Genomic DNA, 16,873 nt, shown 5'->3' on the forward strand with positions numbered 1-16,873 from the left:
TACACAACTCTGTGAACATACTAAAGTCTACTGAATTATATACTTTATTTATTTTATTTATTTATTTTTTTGTGAGGAAGATTGTCGCTACCATCTGTCGCTAATTGTCCTCTTTTTGCTTAAGAAAGGTTGTTACTGAGCTAACATCTCTGCCAATCTTCCTCTATTTTATGTGGTATGCCGCCACAGCATGGCTTGATGAGAGATGCCAGGTCCATGCCCAGGATCTGAACCTGTGAACCCCAGGCTGCCAAAGCAGAGTGCGTGAACTTAACCACAATGCCACCAGGCCAGCCCTATATACTTTAAAAAGGTGAACCTTATGGTATGTAAATTATATCTCAATAAAGCTGTTACTTAAAAAAAATTAAGATCCTAATAGTACCTACCTCATAGGGTTGTGAGAAATAGAAATAATGTATGTAAAGTAAGTAGGACTCATTCTACTTCAATAAAACTGCTATTTAAAAACAAACAAAATCTGGGGCTGGCCCCATGGCATAGTGGTTAAGTTTGAGCACTCTGTGTCAGTGGCCTGGTGTTTGCAGGTTCAGATCCTGGGCGTGGACCTAGCACTGCTCTTTAAGCCACACTGTGGCAGCGTCCCACATAAAATAGAGGAAGACTGGCACAGATGTTAGCTCAGGACAATCTTCCTCAAGCAAAAACAGAAAGATTGGTAAGAGATGTTAGCTCAGGGACAATCTTCCTCACAAAAAAACAAATCAAAACAAAAAACCTCTTCCTTAGGAGCTGACACTATTTTCAACATCACAAAGAGAACTGAGGCATTAAGACACTCTCAAATTTCCATGTCCACGCCTATGCATTTATCTACATCTGCACTTACCCTCACCTTCTTTCATCTTACTCTTTTAGACTTAATTCTATCTCCTTCTATCTCTTCTAAGACATTGGCTTTTTAGTCAGTCCTCTCTGCTACCTACAACCTATATTTTAATTGCTCTGCAATTAGTTCCCATCTTTAAAAACAAAACCCTTGACCTTCCAGCTATCATTCTCTCTTCTTCTATGCAGTACCAATTTGCTCAAAAGAAGACTCTGATTAAAACTCTATTTCTGGGCCAGACCTGGTGGCCTAGGGGTTAAGTTCAGCACACTCCACTTCAGCCGCCCAGGTTCAGTTCCCAGGCAGGGACCTACACCACTCATCTGTCAGTGGTCATGCTGTGGTGGCGGTTCACATACAAAAAGAGGAAGATTGGCAGTGGACGTTAGCTCAGGGCAAATCTTCCTCAGCAAAAAAAACCAAACCAAACCAAAGCAAAAAACCCTCTATTTCTCCTAGAAATAGAATATATTATTATACAAAGACATCAAAGGTATCTGAAATGAAAAATAATCAGTAAAACAAAACTTTCTGATAAATTTAGAAGGAAATTTGATTTTTTTTTAATGTCACCACACTAACTGCAAACAAATAGAGAAGAATAACACAGGAGTGTCAGTCAAAGGAAAAATTGATAAGATTTGGGAACTATCTGGATATGGCAGAGTAAAGTGACTAGGTTTTTCACTCTGATGCCTAGAATGATAGTAACTTAGGAAATAAGGGGGCCAGCCCAGTGGCATGGCGGTTAAGTTCATGTGCTCTGCTTCGGCAGCTGGGGGTTTGCCACTTCGAATGCTGGGCACAGATCTACACACTGCTTATCAAGCCATGCTGTGGCAGGCATCTCACATATTAAAAAACAATGGAGGAAGATGGGCATAGATATTAGCTCAGGGCCTATCTTCCTCAGCAAAAAGAGGAGGAGTGGCAGTGGATGTTAGCTCAGGGCTAATCTTCCTCAAAAGAAAAAAAGAAATGAGAAAATCTAGAAAGATAACCTGTTTGACAACAGAAGTGCTCAGCTTGGTTCTGGATTTGATAAATTCAAGATGACAGTGAATGTCTAGTAGACAAGTGTTCTAGCAGAAATGTCTAGCAGACAACTGTTCAATCTCTACTTGAATTCAAAGAGAGGTCAGGGCTAGAGTGCTGGGAGCCGTCAGCCTACAAGTTAAGCCTCTGCCTTGTGACACCGTCCAGGAGAGAGATGAGGGGACGCACGGCGACCCTCAAGGGAATCTACCAGGCTGCTCCTGCAATAAGTCTCCCTGGCACTTTTGACTTTCCTGCTTCTGCTTACTCTGTTCTGCACCTGGGGTTATTTCAGGGGAAGTCAGCTCGGCCCAGGGAATGAAAATGAAACAATACAATATTCTAGGGAAAGTTCTGGGAAAAAACATCTTCTAGGGAAAGAACATTCTGACCCGTCCTTTGGTCTGGTGAAGCGATGGGAGTGGAGAAGGAACAAAGAAATCTGCAGCCCCCACAGATCTCTCTGGGAGGACGGTGGTTGCCAAAGCCCATTGAGTCAGGAGGCCGCTGGGGGTAGCCTCCTTGAAGTAAAGAATTACAGAAGCTTAACTCCCCCTGGGCCTACACACAATCACTTACTCTTGGGCAGAAGCTTGACTCCCCCCCGGCCTACACACAATCAATTGCTCTTAGGACTATTGTCTACCTTACAATCAATTACTCTTAGGACTATTGTCTACCTTGCAAAAACCCGCTTACGCAAGCCAAAAGCATGTACTGGGATTGTTTCATGAAATCATCCTTGCATACCCTGAGCCCTATATAAATCATACATACACAAAATAAAGTTAGACTTGGACACCAAACTCCTTGTCTCACCGCCTCCTCCCTCGCCAACGCCGTCCATCCCTCAGGAGACCCTGTTCAGCTGGGGCTGGACCCCGGCACTAGAGCTCTAGATCTAGAAATCATCATCAGGAAGGTCACAATTGAAGCTATAGAACTGTTTAGAATACAATAATAAATGGCTAAGAAACTGATTAAGATGCATCAGCAATGTGTCCATGAGTAAGTCTGTGGCTTCTAAATGGGAAATCAATCTGAAGGCCTTTCCCCGGAATGGAGAAGTTGGGGTGATGTGAGTACAGCACAGACTGGTCAAGAACATTTGAAGATTATGAGCATTGCACAAGGAGTCTGGGCCAGGAGAAAGTAGGACACTCTCTTCTAAGGATGGTAAATCCTCCTTCTCTAAAGGGAAGGCATATAGATTTATGGACATTACCTGGGGGGTGACAGCTCAGCCAGGCCTCCCCTTCATCCTTCCTATGAAGAGAGACAAAAGCCTAATTAGGCTCACTCAACGTTGAAAAGGATGCCACTGGTGCAAGGGGAGAAAAAAGATCATATAATTTCCAGTTTGGCCATAGTACTTAAACACGTCTAATATAACATCTTATCCAGGTATAGATTATTCTAAGACAAACTTGGTTTATTTGTTGAAGAAATAGTTGTCGATTAAGTGTTTAATACCCAGATATCTGTTGGTTAAAGAAAGCGCAAATATTTCAATACGGAGTTCACTATTCATTTATAGCTCTATAGCTTTGAACAATCACAAATATTTTATATTTAGATATTTATTGAGACTATTGTAAGCCAGGCCCTATGCCAGCACTTTGCATATAACATCATTAATCCTCACAACTTAACAAGATACCTTTTATTATCCCCATGTTAAAGATAAAAAACCAGGGGCCAGCCCCGTGGCCGAGTGGTTAAGTTTGCAAGCTTTGCTGCGAAGGCCCAGGGTTTTTTTGGTTCGGATCCTGGGCACGGACATGGCACCACTCATCAGGCCATGCCAAGGCAGTGTCCCACATGCCTAAATAGAAGGACCCACAACTAAGAATATATGACTATGTACCAGGGAGCTTTGGGGAGAAAAAGGAAAAAATAAAATCTTTAAAAAAAAGATAAAAATCTGAAGCTCAGAGAGAAGTGACTTGCCCAAGGTCACCTAGCTATGAAGCAGGAATTGAAACCGAGGACTATATATGATGTCTATGTTCTACCACCTCACAGACTTTTTACATGTTTTAGAATGCACCTCTAATCCTTATCTCCTCACTCTAACACCTTTAAGGTATAGTGGAAAGGGCTTAGGCCTTTAAGGAGGAAGACGTAGGTTGACAGCAACTCTCTATCACTTACTAGCTGCATGATCTTGGGCAAGTTACTTTCTCTGATTGTGATTCTGATTCTGCCTTCTCTCATAGGCGCCTGGTGGCCCTCAATAAATGTTAGTGTTCTTCCTTTATTACTTATCACACTTTCTCTGTTGTAGCAAGTGATGTGTATTTCGTTTTGGCCTATCTAGTAAGGTATTAAGTTTAAATTTCTTAAATGCAGGAGGCTATGTTTTATTCATCTTCACCATTGTTTCAACTTGAAAAACCCTTATCAGTAATAATAGTTGCCATTCATGGCACTGCTGTACTTATCCTGGTATCTAGAGTAATGACTTGCACAGTATATGATCAAAAGTATATTTTAAATGGATGAATGGTTTCCTGTGCCTTCCCAATTAAGTTGTCAGCTTCTTGAGGGCAGGAACCAACCCTTAAGTTTAGAGTACACATCCGAACTCTACCAAGCATCTACCTAGGTCAGAGTCTGGACATGGTAGTATCATATCACATGGTTTCCTGAACAGAATTGTCCAATATGACTAACAGAGCACTACAGGCCGAGGAAGATACAAAGATTTCATCATACACTCAAAGACAATGTGGTGGTGGTGAGGACAGGGACTTTTGCAAACAGCTGGCGACCAATAAATATTTGCTAAACAACTATGACTCCTCAGCCAAGAGTCTTTCTTCAACTCATCGATCCTAGTTCTCACGCTGGGATCACACAGGACCTATGTGTTCCCTTGGCCTCATGGCAGCTCTTCTAAAAATGAAAAACAATGACCATGTAGATTTGAGACTTTTTCTAGACCTAGTGCTCCCTCAACAACTGATGAGGTAACCCCTATTGATATCCTGGGCCGGGCAAGGTTATCCTTAACGCAAAGGCAACATCCGTTACCCGCCTCCTTTGTCCCGGTTCCGGGCTTGGATTCACCTGAGGGCTTGCGCCCAGTCGCTCTGAATCCTCAAAGGCGCCGCCATCTTGAACCCGCCTCCACTAGCCCGCCTCTTCCGCTCTTTCCCGGAAGTGGGTCCCCTGAAGGGTCTGAGGCGAGGACGGAGGGCGGGATCTACACCGAGAGGCCACCAATGAAAATGCGCGGTGGGTCCTTCCCCTCACCCACATCCGCGCGCGCGCTCCCCATAGAGGCTGGTTCCTGGCAGGAGAGTCGGAAGCGTTCCAACTGCGTGCAAAGCCGACGCTGCTGTGCAGGAGCGCGCGTTCGGGTGTCCTGTTCCGGTGAGCGTCTCGTGCGGCGCCTTTGTGCGGTGAAGCGTAGCGGGCACAACCGAGGTGTGCTCAGCCATTGCGCGCGCGCATGCGTCCTCTCCTGAAGTTGGAAGAGGAACCTCAGGTGACTTGGCCACCTGATTTTCTCTGCTTTCCCGTCCTTTCCAAACGTCAGTCCAGGCCGGCCTCCGCCATCCAGCTGCCGACCATCTCGCTTGCCCACATCTCTGAGCAAGGGTCCTCCTCTTTTTACTCCAGGGGGCACGGAAGGCGGGATTTGGCGGGGGAAGAGTACGGTAGCATTTACTGAATCCGGTTGTAGCCCATGCACTTTTCACTTATTATCATATTAATCCTGACAGTAATTCTGCGAGTTAAATATTACTTTAAGGAGGAAACTTAAACAGATTGCATGCTAGGGTAAACAGATTGCATGGTAAGGCGTGGTGCCTGTATTCGAACTCGGATTTCTAGGTTTAGGAACCAAGGCACTTTTCTTTCCACCGTGCTTGCTCTAAGAGGTTTGCCTTTAAAGAGCTCACGGTGTATTTAGAAAGAGGAAACGTACAGTAATACGAACTATCGTTATTGAACTCTGGACGTGCCAGTCTCCTTACATGCATTCTCTCATTTAGTCTTCGACAATCGTGTGAGGTAGATATTATCTCTTTTTTTCAAGATAGATTATGAATTGATTTGCTCAAGGTCACCCAATGAGTCAGTTGACAAAGCCAGGCTTCCAATCCAAGCCTGTTGTGAAGGCCCATTTCCCCCCTCCTCCCTTAGGTTATGCTTCCTCCAAAGCAAATGAGTTTTGTGTCGGGCTGTGGAGTGCTTAGATCCTTCTTGTGACTTCCATTGCCCTCTAAATGCCTTCACAGGGCTAACAAGGCCTTGCTATGATCAGATATTTTCTCGTCTTGCCAATTTCACTTGTTTTCCTGTTCTCATACTTTATTCTCCAGTCATACGGAACTTTCACTTCCTCTCCGTGTTGCATTTTGTCTCAACCCCCTCCGTGCTCTTCCATTGACCAGGAACATTCTTCCTCCCCATCTCTGGCTAACTCCTATTCATCCTTCAAGTCTCAGTTTAGAAATCACTTTCCCAGGAAGCCTTCCCTGCCTATTCCTGCCCTTGTCTGGTATCCCTCCACTGTGTTCCCAGTTTTAACTGTCTGGACACACTGTATAGTAAACTGTTTACTTGTTTAGATTGTAAACTCCATGAAGGCAGGAACTGTGTCTTGGTCACTCCTGTATCCTCAACTCTAGCATGATAGGTACTCAGTGATCCTTTGCTGAGTGAATCAGAGACACAGGCATTAAGGAATCTTCGCTCCTTTATAGCATGTTATGGTGAAATTTGTGCAAAGGCCAGGGTCATTTCTCTTCAAACCTTCCTTAAGGTCCTTCTCTGTGCTACTTTCTGCTGGGTGTTCTGAAGCAGATGATCTTGGGAAGAGAGTCTGGGCAAATACACCTCACATTAAGCACTCTTGCTTACCTCACAGACTCATCTCTTGCCCTGACCCTTGCACACTGTATGCTACTGCCACTCAGCTGTCTCCATTCCTCCCATATGTCAAACCCTATGCATAATTGGGTACTCTCCCAAGTGTTTAACTTTGTTCTTCTCCAGCCATAGAATAAGGCCAATAGGAGAAAAGAAGAGAGATTAATTCTTTTGGGGTGGATCAGAGATAGCTTCTCCAAAAAGGTGACATTTCACCTAATTCAGATTCCATTAGCAGAGTCCATTGAAGCTTATTTAGTGCTGTGCTAAGCATTCTCACATACTTTGTCTCATTCCATTCAGTTCAAACCATTTTGTAGGCATGCACTCTGCCACGCCTAGTGCTGGGGGCACAAAGGTGAATCAGGTCCAATATCTGTCCTCAAATAGCTTACAGTCTCCAAGGGAAAACATATGCATAAATAGGCTATAACAGTGCAGTGGTCAGTGGTATTTATAGTAGAGGAACCTCATTTATAATCATGTCCCTATTCTAACCTTGCCTCCATTGATGTTCTAGAGACTCCCAAAGATGTCAACTCAAGGCCATACCTGGGTCCGACAGGTGAAGAAGGAGGATGAGGAAGAGGACCCTCTGGACCAGCTGATCTCCCGATCTGGCTGTGCTGCTTCCCACTATGCAGTGCAGGAGTGCATGGCCCAGTACCAGGACTGGCGACAGTGCCAGGCACAGGTGCAGGCCTTCAGGGACTGCATGAGTGAACAGCAGGCAAGGCGGCGGGAGGAGCTGCAGAGGAGGAAAGAGCAAGGCAGTGCACACCACTGAGACCCCAAACCACCTATCCCCAGAGGATGGCCCTGCAGAAACTAGCACTGAGAGATCATGGGAGGAAGAAATCCTAAATGGTGGAAGTGTGGGCCAAGAAGTGTAAAACTAGCAGATAGTCTTTGGGACTGGGGTTAAGAGCGAAGCAGCAATGGGTTTGGACAGGACTGCCATAAAGAGCTGTCATATTTTCATGATGAGATCCCATACATTGTTGTCCATCTTTTCCCACCAATATTAAATATTGACCAATATTTGCCAAGTAAAACAAAGAGTGGGGTTGAGGGATGCTCTTCTACCCTACATCTTGGGTTAGTGTGCCAAGTACTGAGCTGATTACATGGACATTCAGTTTTAAAAATAAATTCACAATCTGAAGGTAAATTGGTTCCCTAATCAAGCCTTCATTTATTCAGTCATTGGTTCTACAGGTTTTTCTGATACCTTCTCATGTGCCAGACACTTTTGGAAACTGATGTGATGAATAATATGATCTCTGCCTTCATGTTGCTTAGTCTAGTTTGAGAGAGAGAAACAAAACAACGCTGGAATAACAATCATATAAGTGGGGCCGGCCCCGTGGCTGAGTGGTTAAGTTTGCACACTCTACTTGGGCGGCCCAGGGTTTCACCACTTTGGATCCTGGTTGCAGACCTAGCACTGCTCATCAAGCCATGCTGAGGTGGCATCCCACATAGCAAAGCCAGAATGACCTACAACTAGAACATACAACTATGCATTGGGGGGCTTTGGGGAGAAGAAGGAAAAACGATTGGCAACAGATGTTAGCTCAGGGCCAATCTTTAAAAACAAAAAAAACGAATCTTAAGCGAGTTAAAGTTGAACCTTTAAAGATGAAGTAGACATTACCTATTTGTAACATAACAGAAAGGATTATTATCTGCAACAAATAAAAGTTACCTAAAAATCAGTAAGAAAAAACAAACAGCCCAAATGAAAAGTGAACAAAGTTAAAGTATTATTAACTGATTCTGTTGGAAAAATCAAAAGTATTTATAATGAGCAGTATTGGTGGGAATGGAGAGAAACACATTCACACTATTGAAGGGATCATAAATTAGTAAAGCTTTTGGAGGGCAATTTGGTGGGATCTACAAATATTTTAAATATTTAAACAGCAGTTCCTCTTTTAAGAATCTTAAACAATATTTTTGCAAGATGTATCTACTATTCTGTTCATTGCAGCATCGTTTATAATTGTGAATAGTCACAATGTAAAATTCCATCAATAAGGACTATATTTGCTTATATATCCAAATCTTTTATAACAGGAATGTATCTATGGGTTAATTTGTGTAATTAAAATAGAAATAATAAGGCATGAGATTCTAGCAGAGAGGAAAGGCAGAAGGACCTCCTTAGCAAGAGGAATGCCTTTCAGACTGGCTAAGTGGAGGGAGCAGTTTCTGAGGACTCGGGCTCTAACAGGGAGCTAATACATTCTGTGACTGGGTGGGTCACGGAATGTATTTGGGCAAAGAGGGCTTTATTGCCACCCCAGCCTGTTTCCTCAAGTAAATGGTATAATTCCTGTTTAATAGGCATCCTAAGAATTAAATGAGAGATATAAATAACCAGTAATAAAAATTGTGAGCATTTATTTTTCTTTTCCTTTTACTCCCCAAATCCCCCCAGTACATAGTTGTATATTTTAGTTGTGGGTCCTTCTAGTTGTGGCATGTGGGACGCCACCTCAGCATGGCTTGACAAGCGATGCCATGTCCATGCCCAGGATCTGAACCGGCGAAACCCTGGGCCACCAAAGCAAAGCGCGTGAACTTAACCATTCGGCCATGGGGCCAGCCCCAATTGTGAGCATTTATTAAACTGTTATAACTAATATTTATGGAGCATTTAACCCAGGCTGTCTGTGCTCTCAATCCCTATGATAGGCTGCTTTCAAATCCTACTATGCAACTTACTAGCTGTGTGATTTGCAGCAAATTACTTAACATCTAAGGATCTGTTTTTTCTTCTGTAAAAATGCAGTTATAATACCTTCCTCATAAGCTTCAAAACTAGTAAAGGTAGACCTTTCTCATAGGGTTGTTGAAGAATGAGTTAATATTGGTAAAGAGCTTAGAAACAGTGTCTGGCACATAGTAAGCATTCACTAAATGTTAGCTGTTATCATCATTATTGTATGCCAGTCACTGTCCTGAGTTACATGATCTCACTTAAGCCTTCACTAACACTTCACTAACTTCCCTTTACAGAGGAGGAAATAAAGGTCAGACTGGGGATCAGACTCCAAGTATGTCTTGTTCTAAAGCCTATGCCGTTCTCTGCTCCGTGCTCTCTCACAAACATCCAGTGCCTAGTACAGTGCTTGACACACTGTAAGTAACCATATTTACTATGTAAATGTTACTTTTTTTTTTAGTGCTTTACAGAAAGGAAATTAACCAGTGCAAGTTGTGCAGTGTTCTAGATTGGTATGGTTTTTTGGGGTTTTTTTTTGTCTCTCAGCTCTGCAGCATACAGCAATGGAGCTGGAGTATAAGGTGGTCCATGCTTATCCCTATGCAATCTACATCTACCTTTGCAGAAAGGCTTCAGCCAGAGATGAGTGGAGAGACCTCTTGGCTGGGTGCCCCCCTTGGCTAGGCCTAGGGCAGACTCATGATTTGGCTCTTACCTGCAAGGTCCTTGGCTGAGGGACTTGGCCTGTGCTCAGTACAAAGGTGCACTGTAATGTGTTTTACTAGATGAGTAATAAGACACTCCTCCCATTCTCCTTCCCTCAGGTAAAGTTGCCAGACTGAGTCCTGGGCTGCTGACTTTAGAAATCCAAAGAGAACTGGAGCATGTCCAGGTTGAAACCTTATACTTTGCTGCTGTACAGAATGCTAGGGCTCCCGGTTCTGCTCCAGCAGGGACTTAAAGCAGGCAGAGGAAGTAGGAGGGATTCTTTCCTTCTCTAGCAGCTATCTTCTGAAGAGTTTTCATTCTTCAGAGCCTGGGCATGTTTCAGAGCCTGGATATTCTGTCTAAATGGTGAGCTGATTCCCTAAACCTGAAATGGATGAGAATAAAAGTTATTCCAGGGGAATTATAAAAACTAAATGAATCATTTCAGATTCTCCAGGGAGACCAGACATTTGAAGACAAAAACAGTACATAGAGATGAAAGTACAGATTAAACAAGCAGAAGACACGTTGGCTGCCTCTGTCTGCAGTGCCTTTCCGGCAGGTCTAGTGCTAGACACGCCCAATGCTTTCCTTCCTTAAGTACACTTTACGTCCTAGAAACAGTGGGCATAAGGGGTCTCTGAACATTGCTGTACTATCTGAATGGCCAAAATATCCAGATTCCATTTCTTCCTCTGCAGCTAAAACATACCCTTTCAGAATCCATGATTGGCAATTTCCAGGCTCCATGGTGGAGGAAAAAGGCATCCTCAGCCAGAGGAAAGGGAGTAATACAGGAAGCTGAGGAATCTACTGGCCTTAAGTAGGAAAACTGCCCATTTGACCTAGGCATTTGGTTCTTCTTGAAAGTTACTGAGCTACACAAAAATCCATTTCTAAAAATCTCAGTAATATGCACTGAACCAAGAATTGTGTGACCTGGAGCTATCCCTGGCTGTCACTGGCTAACTAGGTGACCTTGGACAAGTCTTTTTCCCTTCTGGGCCAGTTAACTTATGTGTAAAATGAAGACCAAACAGATTATCCCAAAGGTTATGTATTGATAAAGCCCAAACTGGAACCCAACTATTCTGATTCCTAATCCCTTGACCTTCCCTCTCTTCTCTCCTGCCTCTCTCTTATGTTTTTACAGCAGTACTAGGCATAGTTTAACCCTAGCTGGGGTATTGAAAACAAAGTATGCTAGAGGGATGAACTACTGACACCTGCGCCAACCTGGATAAAACATCAGGGTAAATGAATGAAGTCAGACACAAAAACTAATCTATGGCAATAGAAATGGGATTAGTGGTTGCTTCTGGGGAAGAATGACTGTGAAAGAATATAAGGGAACTTTCTGGGGTGATGGAAATGTTCTTTATCTTGAGAGAGTATAAGTTACGTGGGTGACTGCATTTTCAAAACTGATCAAATATACACTTAAGATCTGTGTTTCACTATATATAAATTATACCTCAATGAAAAATAAATCTTTTTAAAAAGTATGCTGAAGGGACTGGCCCAGTGGTGCAGCAGTTAAGTGTGCACGTTCCGCTTCGGCGGCCTGGGGTTCGCTGGTTCAGATCCTGGGTGTGGACGTATGCACCACTTGTCAAGCCATGCTGTGGTAGGCGTCCCACATATAAAGTAGAGGAAGATGGGCACGGATGTTAGCTCAGGGCCAGTCTTCCTCAGCAAAAAGAGGAAGATTGTCGGCCGATGTTAGCTCAGGGCTAATCTTCCTCAAAAAAAATTAAAAGTATGCTGAAGAAGTTTAGAAGGGAAAGTAATCTAACATTTACTGAGCATTTGCTAGCCCATAATATACATTATCTCCATCTCAAACTCCAAAAAGGATTGTCCCCATTTTACAGATCAGAAAAGTCAGGTTTAATGAGGTTAAAATAACTCACCAGAGGCCTCAAAACTAAAAAATGTAGAACCAGGTACAGCCCAGGTTTGTTTGCTGCTTTTCTTTATAATAGGTTGTCTCAGAGAGAGGGAAAGGTATTTTCAACCTAGAGCCAGGAGACTTGAATTCCATTTGATTTCACTGCTGTGTGATCCTAGGGTCCCGCCCAGCCTCACTCTAGAGAGTCAAATGAAGCTTTATAATTGTTTGGTAACTCTGAGGTTCTAGCAATCAGAATATCTCCTGTCCCCTTACCAGGGTAAGGCATTACAAATTTGCATTTGTCTCAGGGCAGACTAATCATGAGCAACAAAAGCGCTTCGACTCTGGTGAGAGGATAAATCATCAACTAGGTCAGTGACACAAGAGCGCCAAGGTGACAGAACCCAGCTGCCTCCTGTTTAGACCTAAGCTTGACTCATCCCTCAGTGATGTAATCAAAAGAGATGGACTGAGAACCAAGAGATCTGAATCCTGCTCCCAGCTCAGCCAATGAGGTGTCCTGTGACCTTGAGTAAAGCTCTGCCCTTCCTGGGCCACTAAACTGCACTTGCTAAAAGAAACGGTTAGGCTAGCTGGGTTCCCAAGTCCTTCAGCTCTAATATCTTGTCAATTTATGAAATTCTGCATCCTTTCACAAATTGCTGTATTCCAGGTTCCTAAATGGGGTCCACGTGACACTGCCCATTGCCCATGTGATATGAGGGCGTGTGTGTATGCAAACATTTGTTTATTCACCTTTTTTTCCCTAAAGATTGGCACCTGAACTAACAACTGTTGCCAATCTTTTTTTTTCCCCTGCATTTTCCCCCCAGTCCCCCCAGTATATAGTTGTATATTTTAGTTGTGGGTCCTTCTAGTTGTGGCACGTGGAACACTGCCTCACGGTGGCCTGACGAGTGGCGTCATGTCCGCGCCCAGGATCCAAACCAGTGAAACCCTGGGCGGCAGAAGTGTAGCACACAAACTTAACCACTCAGCCATGGGGCCCACCCCTTTATTCACCTTTGTATCTTCATGTCACTACACCTCCCCCAACTTTACACTCACCCATTAGCTGCTGCTTTTATCTTCCCTAAAGAGATTCAGCAATAAGCAATTCTATAACCAAAAGATCAGGGGGCCGGGCCGTGGCCAAGTGGTTGAGTTCGCTTGCCCTGCCTGGGTGGCCCAGGGTTTCGCTGGTTCGAGTCCTGGGCACAGACATGGCGCTGCTCATCGAGCCATGCTGGGGAGGCGTCCCACATGCCACAACGGGAAGGACCCATAAGTAAAAGATACACAACTATGTACTGGGGGGCTTTGGGAGAAAAAGGAAAAAAAAAAGATCAGTCTTCACCTGGAAAATTCCCCCCACACTCCCAATGGGGTTCACTTGGAAGTCCTGGCCTGCTCAGTCTTCAGTGTGAACTCAGAGAAGCATTTTAACTGAGGGCCCCTGCTATCTTGATAGCCCTCCCTAGTGTTACACCTTGGGAGGAAATCTGAGTTTCCTCGTTGCCTTTGGAGATCAAGGCAAAGAAACCAAAATAACCTCAGGACTGAAACTGATGAGTTTCAGAAAGCTACTTGAAATGTTAAGAATGCTCTGAGCTCCCACAGACCTCTGTGTAGGGGTATCCCAGAGAAGCAGTGGGGTACAGAGGAGAGAGGTCTGCCACTTATTACTTGTGTGACCCTAGGAAGTCACTTCATCTCTCCAAACCTCAGTTTATCCATCTGTAAAATCGGGATAATACCAGCAACCTCAAGGATAATGTGTATAAAGTACATAGCATAATGAGGTCTCAATAAATGTGAGTGAGATGTACTCACACACATTTTCACACACAGAGATACCCATCCACATGCACACACTAAAAGACTGGTGTGAGGATTAGAGCTAATGTAGTACCTGGCACAGGGTCTAGCTCAGTAAATGATAGCTATTATGTACAAAAGTATCAATGCACTAATGCCCCAAAGAGGAAAAACATTTGAGGTCACTTAGAGGTTCTCAAAGAGGTAACCCCGGACCAGCAGCATCAGCATCACCTGGGAACTTGTAAGAAAGGCAAATTCTAGGCCCTTACTCAAGATCAAGTAAATCAGAAAATCTGGTGGTGGAGTCTAGCAATTTGTGTTTTAAAAAGCCCTCCAGGTGATCCTGATACATGCTTAAGTTTGAGAACCACTGACTTAGATCAGGGTTGGACAAACTTTTCATGAAGGACCACATAATAACTGTTTTAGGTTTACAGTCTCTGTGACAACTACTCAACTCTGCCATTGTAGCATGCGAGCAGTCATGGACAATATGTAAATGAAGGAGCATGGCTCTGTGCCAATAAACCTTTATTCACAAAAACAGGCAATGGAGTTTTGGAACTAGATAGAGGTGGAGGTTGCACAACATTGTGAGTGTATTAAATACCACTGAATTGTTCGCTTTAATATGGTTAATTTTGTGGTATGTAAATTTCACCTCAATAAATTACTTTTAAAAAAACAAACAGGCAGTCAGCAGGATTTGGCTCACAAGTAGTAGTTTTCTGACCCCTGACGAAGATCAACCTTTAATTCTTTGCTTAAACTCATTCCAGGCAACCCTAATTAGCAGTTTATGTAACACCTACCTGAATACTTAGGACAAGTCACTCACTACCTCACAAAGCAATTTTTTTCACTTATGGACATACCCTGATTCCATCTGGAGAGTTTTTTCATATTCAAAGCCAAAATCTCCCCCCTTATGCCTTCTACCCACAGAGAGTTTACTCATGTTATGATCCTCTGTTTCACTGAAGGACTCCATGCCAGATTGCTTTAAAGGATGAGTTCACTCTAATTGGAGAAAATACTGAAGGGGAACATACTTCTGTGCTAAAGCACCAGGCAAAGAGAAAATAGAATCCCTTAGCTAAAGATGCTCCACAGGATGACCGTCTTCTCCCATACACACACACACACCCATCATCAGCAGATCTTTATTAGATGGAGGATACCTAGGGTTGGCTCAGAGGAAAGTGGTGACAATTGGTAAGCACTCCTCCATAGAGAAGAGGAGGCATTCCTGCCTGTGGGGATGGGTACTTATGATATCTAAGGGTGAGAGACTCCTGCTTAACTTTGGCCACCCAGGAAGCTCTTCCCCTTGGCACTCAATGTCACCGGTGCTGGCAGGAAAGGGTCGGGAATGAGCTAGTTCAACTTGGCTAACAGTTCTTCCAGTTCTGGCCGAGCTTTGAACCTTCCCTTGAAGTCCTCTTCAGTGTGCTGGAGAGAAGAAGAAAAAAGTTGGAATTACTGCAGCACTTTCAGTGACTCACATATGCACAGCCTCCAAAAAGGATCCGTCAGCAAGCTCTGTAGAGAATGGTTCAGGTTCAACTAACTTCTATTGAGTATCTGCTATGCACCAGACTTGTTTTAGGTCCCAGGGACTCAAAGTGTAATTAGACTTCCTCCCTGCCTTAAATGAACTTATAGTTCAGTGAGAGAAGACAGACATATAAAGAACTAATGTCAAAATGCTATAAGTATCACAACAGAAGCACTTAGAGAGAGAGAATGCCAAAATTCTCCATTTACAATAGGAAAAAACAGACATAGGAACTGGAATATTTCAAGTCAGCATGACCAGCACATTTTCTCCCTGTAGACAGATCTATGTGAAACCCAAATAACAAGAAGCTTAACAAGCATGGACAGAACAAGGGGAGTGGATGAAGCAAATGGCATCAGTCAGTCTAAGATGACCTGAGTGTCTGTCATAAGGATCATTTTGGCAAGTGGACTCAAATACTCAGTATTTAGGCTAAGGTTCCAAATGTATTTGAAGTTTTCCATGCCAAACTTCCTTCTGACTGGCATTCTTTACTGAATATATTCAGTCAGGCTACAGTCAAGCCTTGAAGATCCAGGAACCTTCTCTCTAAAGTACATTTCCCTATTTGCGTTCTGATTAATTATACTGTATGTGATCTTAAATCATGTTCTTTCTGCTATACAACTGCCTGATGGGAGTGAATTTGGGGTGTAATGGGCTCATCCCTAACATCAGGATGCTGTGATGGAGTTCAGCTCCTATGGTCCATAAAGCATCATCCCTGATGCACTGGAAGAGCCAGAAAACCGACCATGGTAATACCAGCCTGCACACCTTTCCTGAGTATTATCTGGGCTAAATTATCCACATTTCTCTGTTATTTCTAACACCAGGCAGTCTGAATGCTCTTTTCCATATTTTGAGCACAGGTGGCCACCAGGGGGCCTCTTCTCAAACTAACACCTACCTCTCTCACTGACAGTTTGACTCCTTCAGGAAGATTGCTTTGGATTATTTCCAAGAAAATCTCTGCAAATGTAGCACTCAAACCGCTGATCTGCAAAAGGAAAGAAGAAGCTTTAAGAGAGGCACTGCAAGCTGGGTAACTGGGCAAACATGGCATGGACTCAAATGTCAGTCCAGCAGAACTAGAGGGCTCTTGGGTGGAGGATTAACACCCAGAGCTAGTTTCAGAGCCCAGCCTCTACAGGATTTCTCTTGCTATCTGCCAAGGTGTCCGCTTGCTGAGATGGTCATGGCCAATATCTGCTCCTGTAGGCAATGGATGTCATAACTGGACCAAGAGGTTATGAAGTCCAGGATGACGTTCTGATTCAACTCAGGTTTACCCACATAGACCAGGACCTGATTGATGTCAGACCTTGTGCTAGAATCCAGAGGTGAATCAGATGTGTGTAGAGGGGCATGCAGGGGGCTGTGGGAACC

General features: G+C 43.7%; 3 protein-coding genes across 23 annotated transcripts in view; 1 reads left to right on the forward strand and 2 right to left on the reverse strand.

The window, feature by feature from the left end:
* The window catches only part of PAAF1 (proteasomal ATPase associated factor 1), a 43,791-nt gene extending 36,331 nt beyond the window's left edge, over positions 1 to 7,460 (reverse strand). For 5 of the 17 annotated variants that reach the window (XR_011541555.1, XM_008540181.2, XM_008540179.2 and 2 more), the window contains exons 1-2: positions 4,958 to 5,071; positions 3,111 to 3,151 (exon numbers count right to left, since the gene is read on the reverse strand). Coding sequence is in view for 3 of the 17 variants with exons in the window: in XM_008540181.2 (XP_008538403.1) it covers positions 3,111 to 3,151; positions 4,958 to 5,004 (88 nt within the window). In the remaining 14 variants the exon portion in view is untranslated. Of the gene's footprint in view, positions 1 to 3,110; positions 3,207 to 4,921; positions 5,072 to 7,321 lie in introns of those variants that run through there. The other 12 variants (XM_070625853.1, XM_008540185.2, XM_070625856.1 and 9 more) reach the window with 12 other exon arrangements.
* Positions 5,125 to 7,940, forward strand: COA4 (cytochrome c oxidase assembly factor 4 homolog). Of its 2 annotated transcripts, none has more exons than XM_008540175.2 (2): positions 5,125 to 5,263; positions 7,290 to 7,940. In XM_008540175.2, exon 2 carries the CDS (start codon positions 7,302 to 7,304, stop codon positions 7,554 to 7,556), a length of 255 nt encoding a protein of 84 aa, XP_008538397.1. In that variant the 5' UTR covers positions 5,125 to 5,263; positions 7,290 to 7,301; the 3' UTR covers positions 7,557 to 7,940. The 2 variants fall into 2 exon arrangements, with proteins under 2 accessions (XP_008538397.1, XP_008538396.1); XM_008540174.2 differs by having other exon boundaries at positions 5,238 to 5,378.
* A 7,132-nt stretch (positions 7,941 to 15,072) lies between these two features.
* MRPL48 (mitochondrial ribosomal protein L48) overlaps positions 15,073 to 16,873 on the reverse strand; it is a 48,842-nt gene continuing 47,041 nt past the window's right edge. For all 4 annotated transcript variants that reach the window (XM_070625862.1, XM_070625863.1, XM_070625864.1 and 1 more), the window contains 2 exons: positions 16,395 to 16,484; positions 15,073 to 15,375 (listed from right to left, as the gene is read on the reverse strand). In XM_070625862.1, the coding sequence (XP_070481963.1) occupies positions 15,301 to 15,375; positions 16,395 to 16,484 (165 nt within the window). In that variant the 3' untranslated portion in view covers positions 15,073 to 15,300. The remainder of the gene's footprint in view (positions 15,376 to 16,394; positions 16,485 to 16,873) is intronic.

The sequence above is a fragment of the Equus przewalskii genome, chromosome 6 (assembly GCF_037783145.1).
Source record: "Equus przewalskii isolate Varuska chromosome 6, EquPr2, whole genome shotgun sequence".
Classification (NCBI taxonomy): Eukaryota; Metazoa; Chordata; class Mammalia; order Perissodactyla; family Equidae; genus Equus; species Equus przewalskii.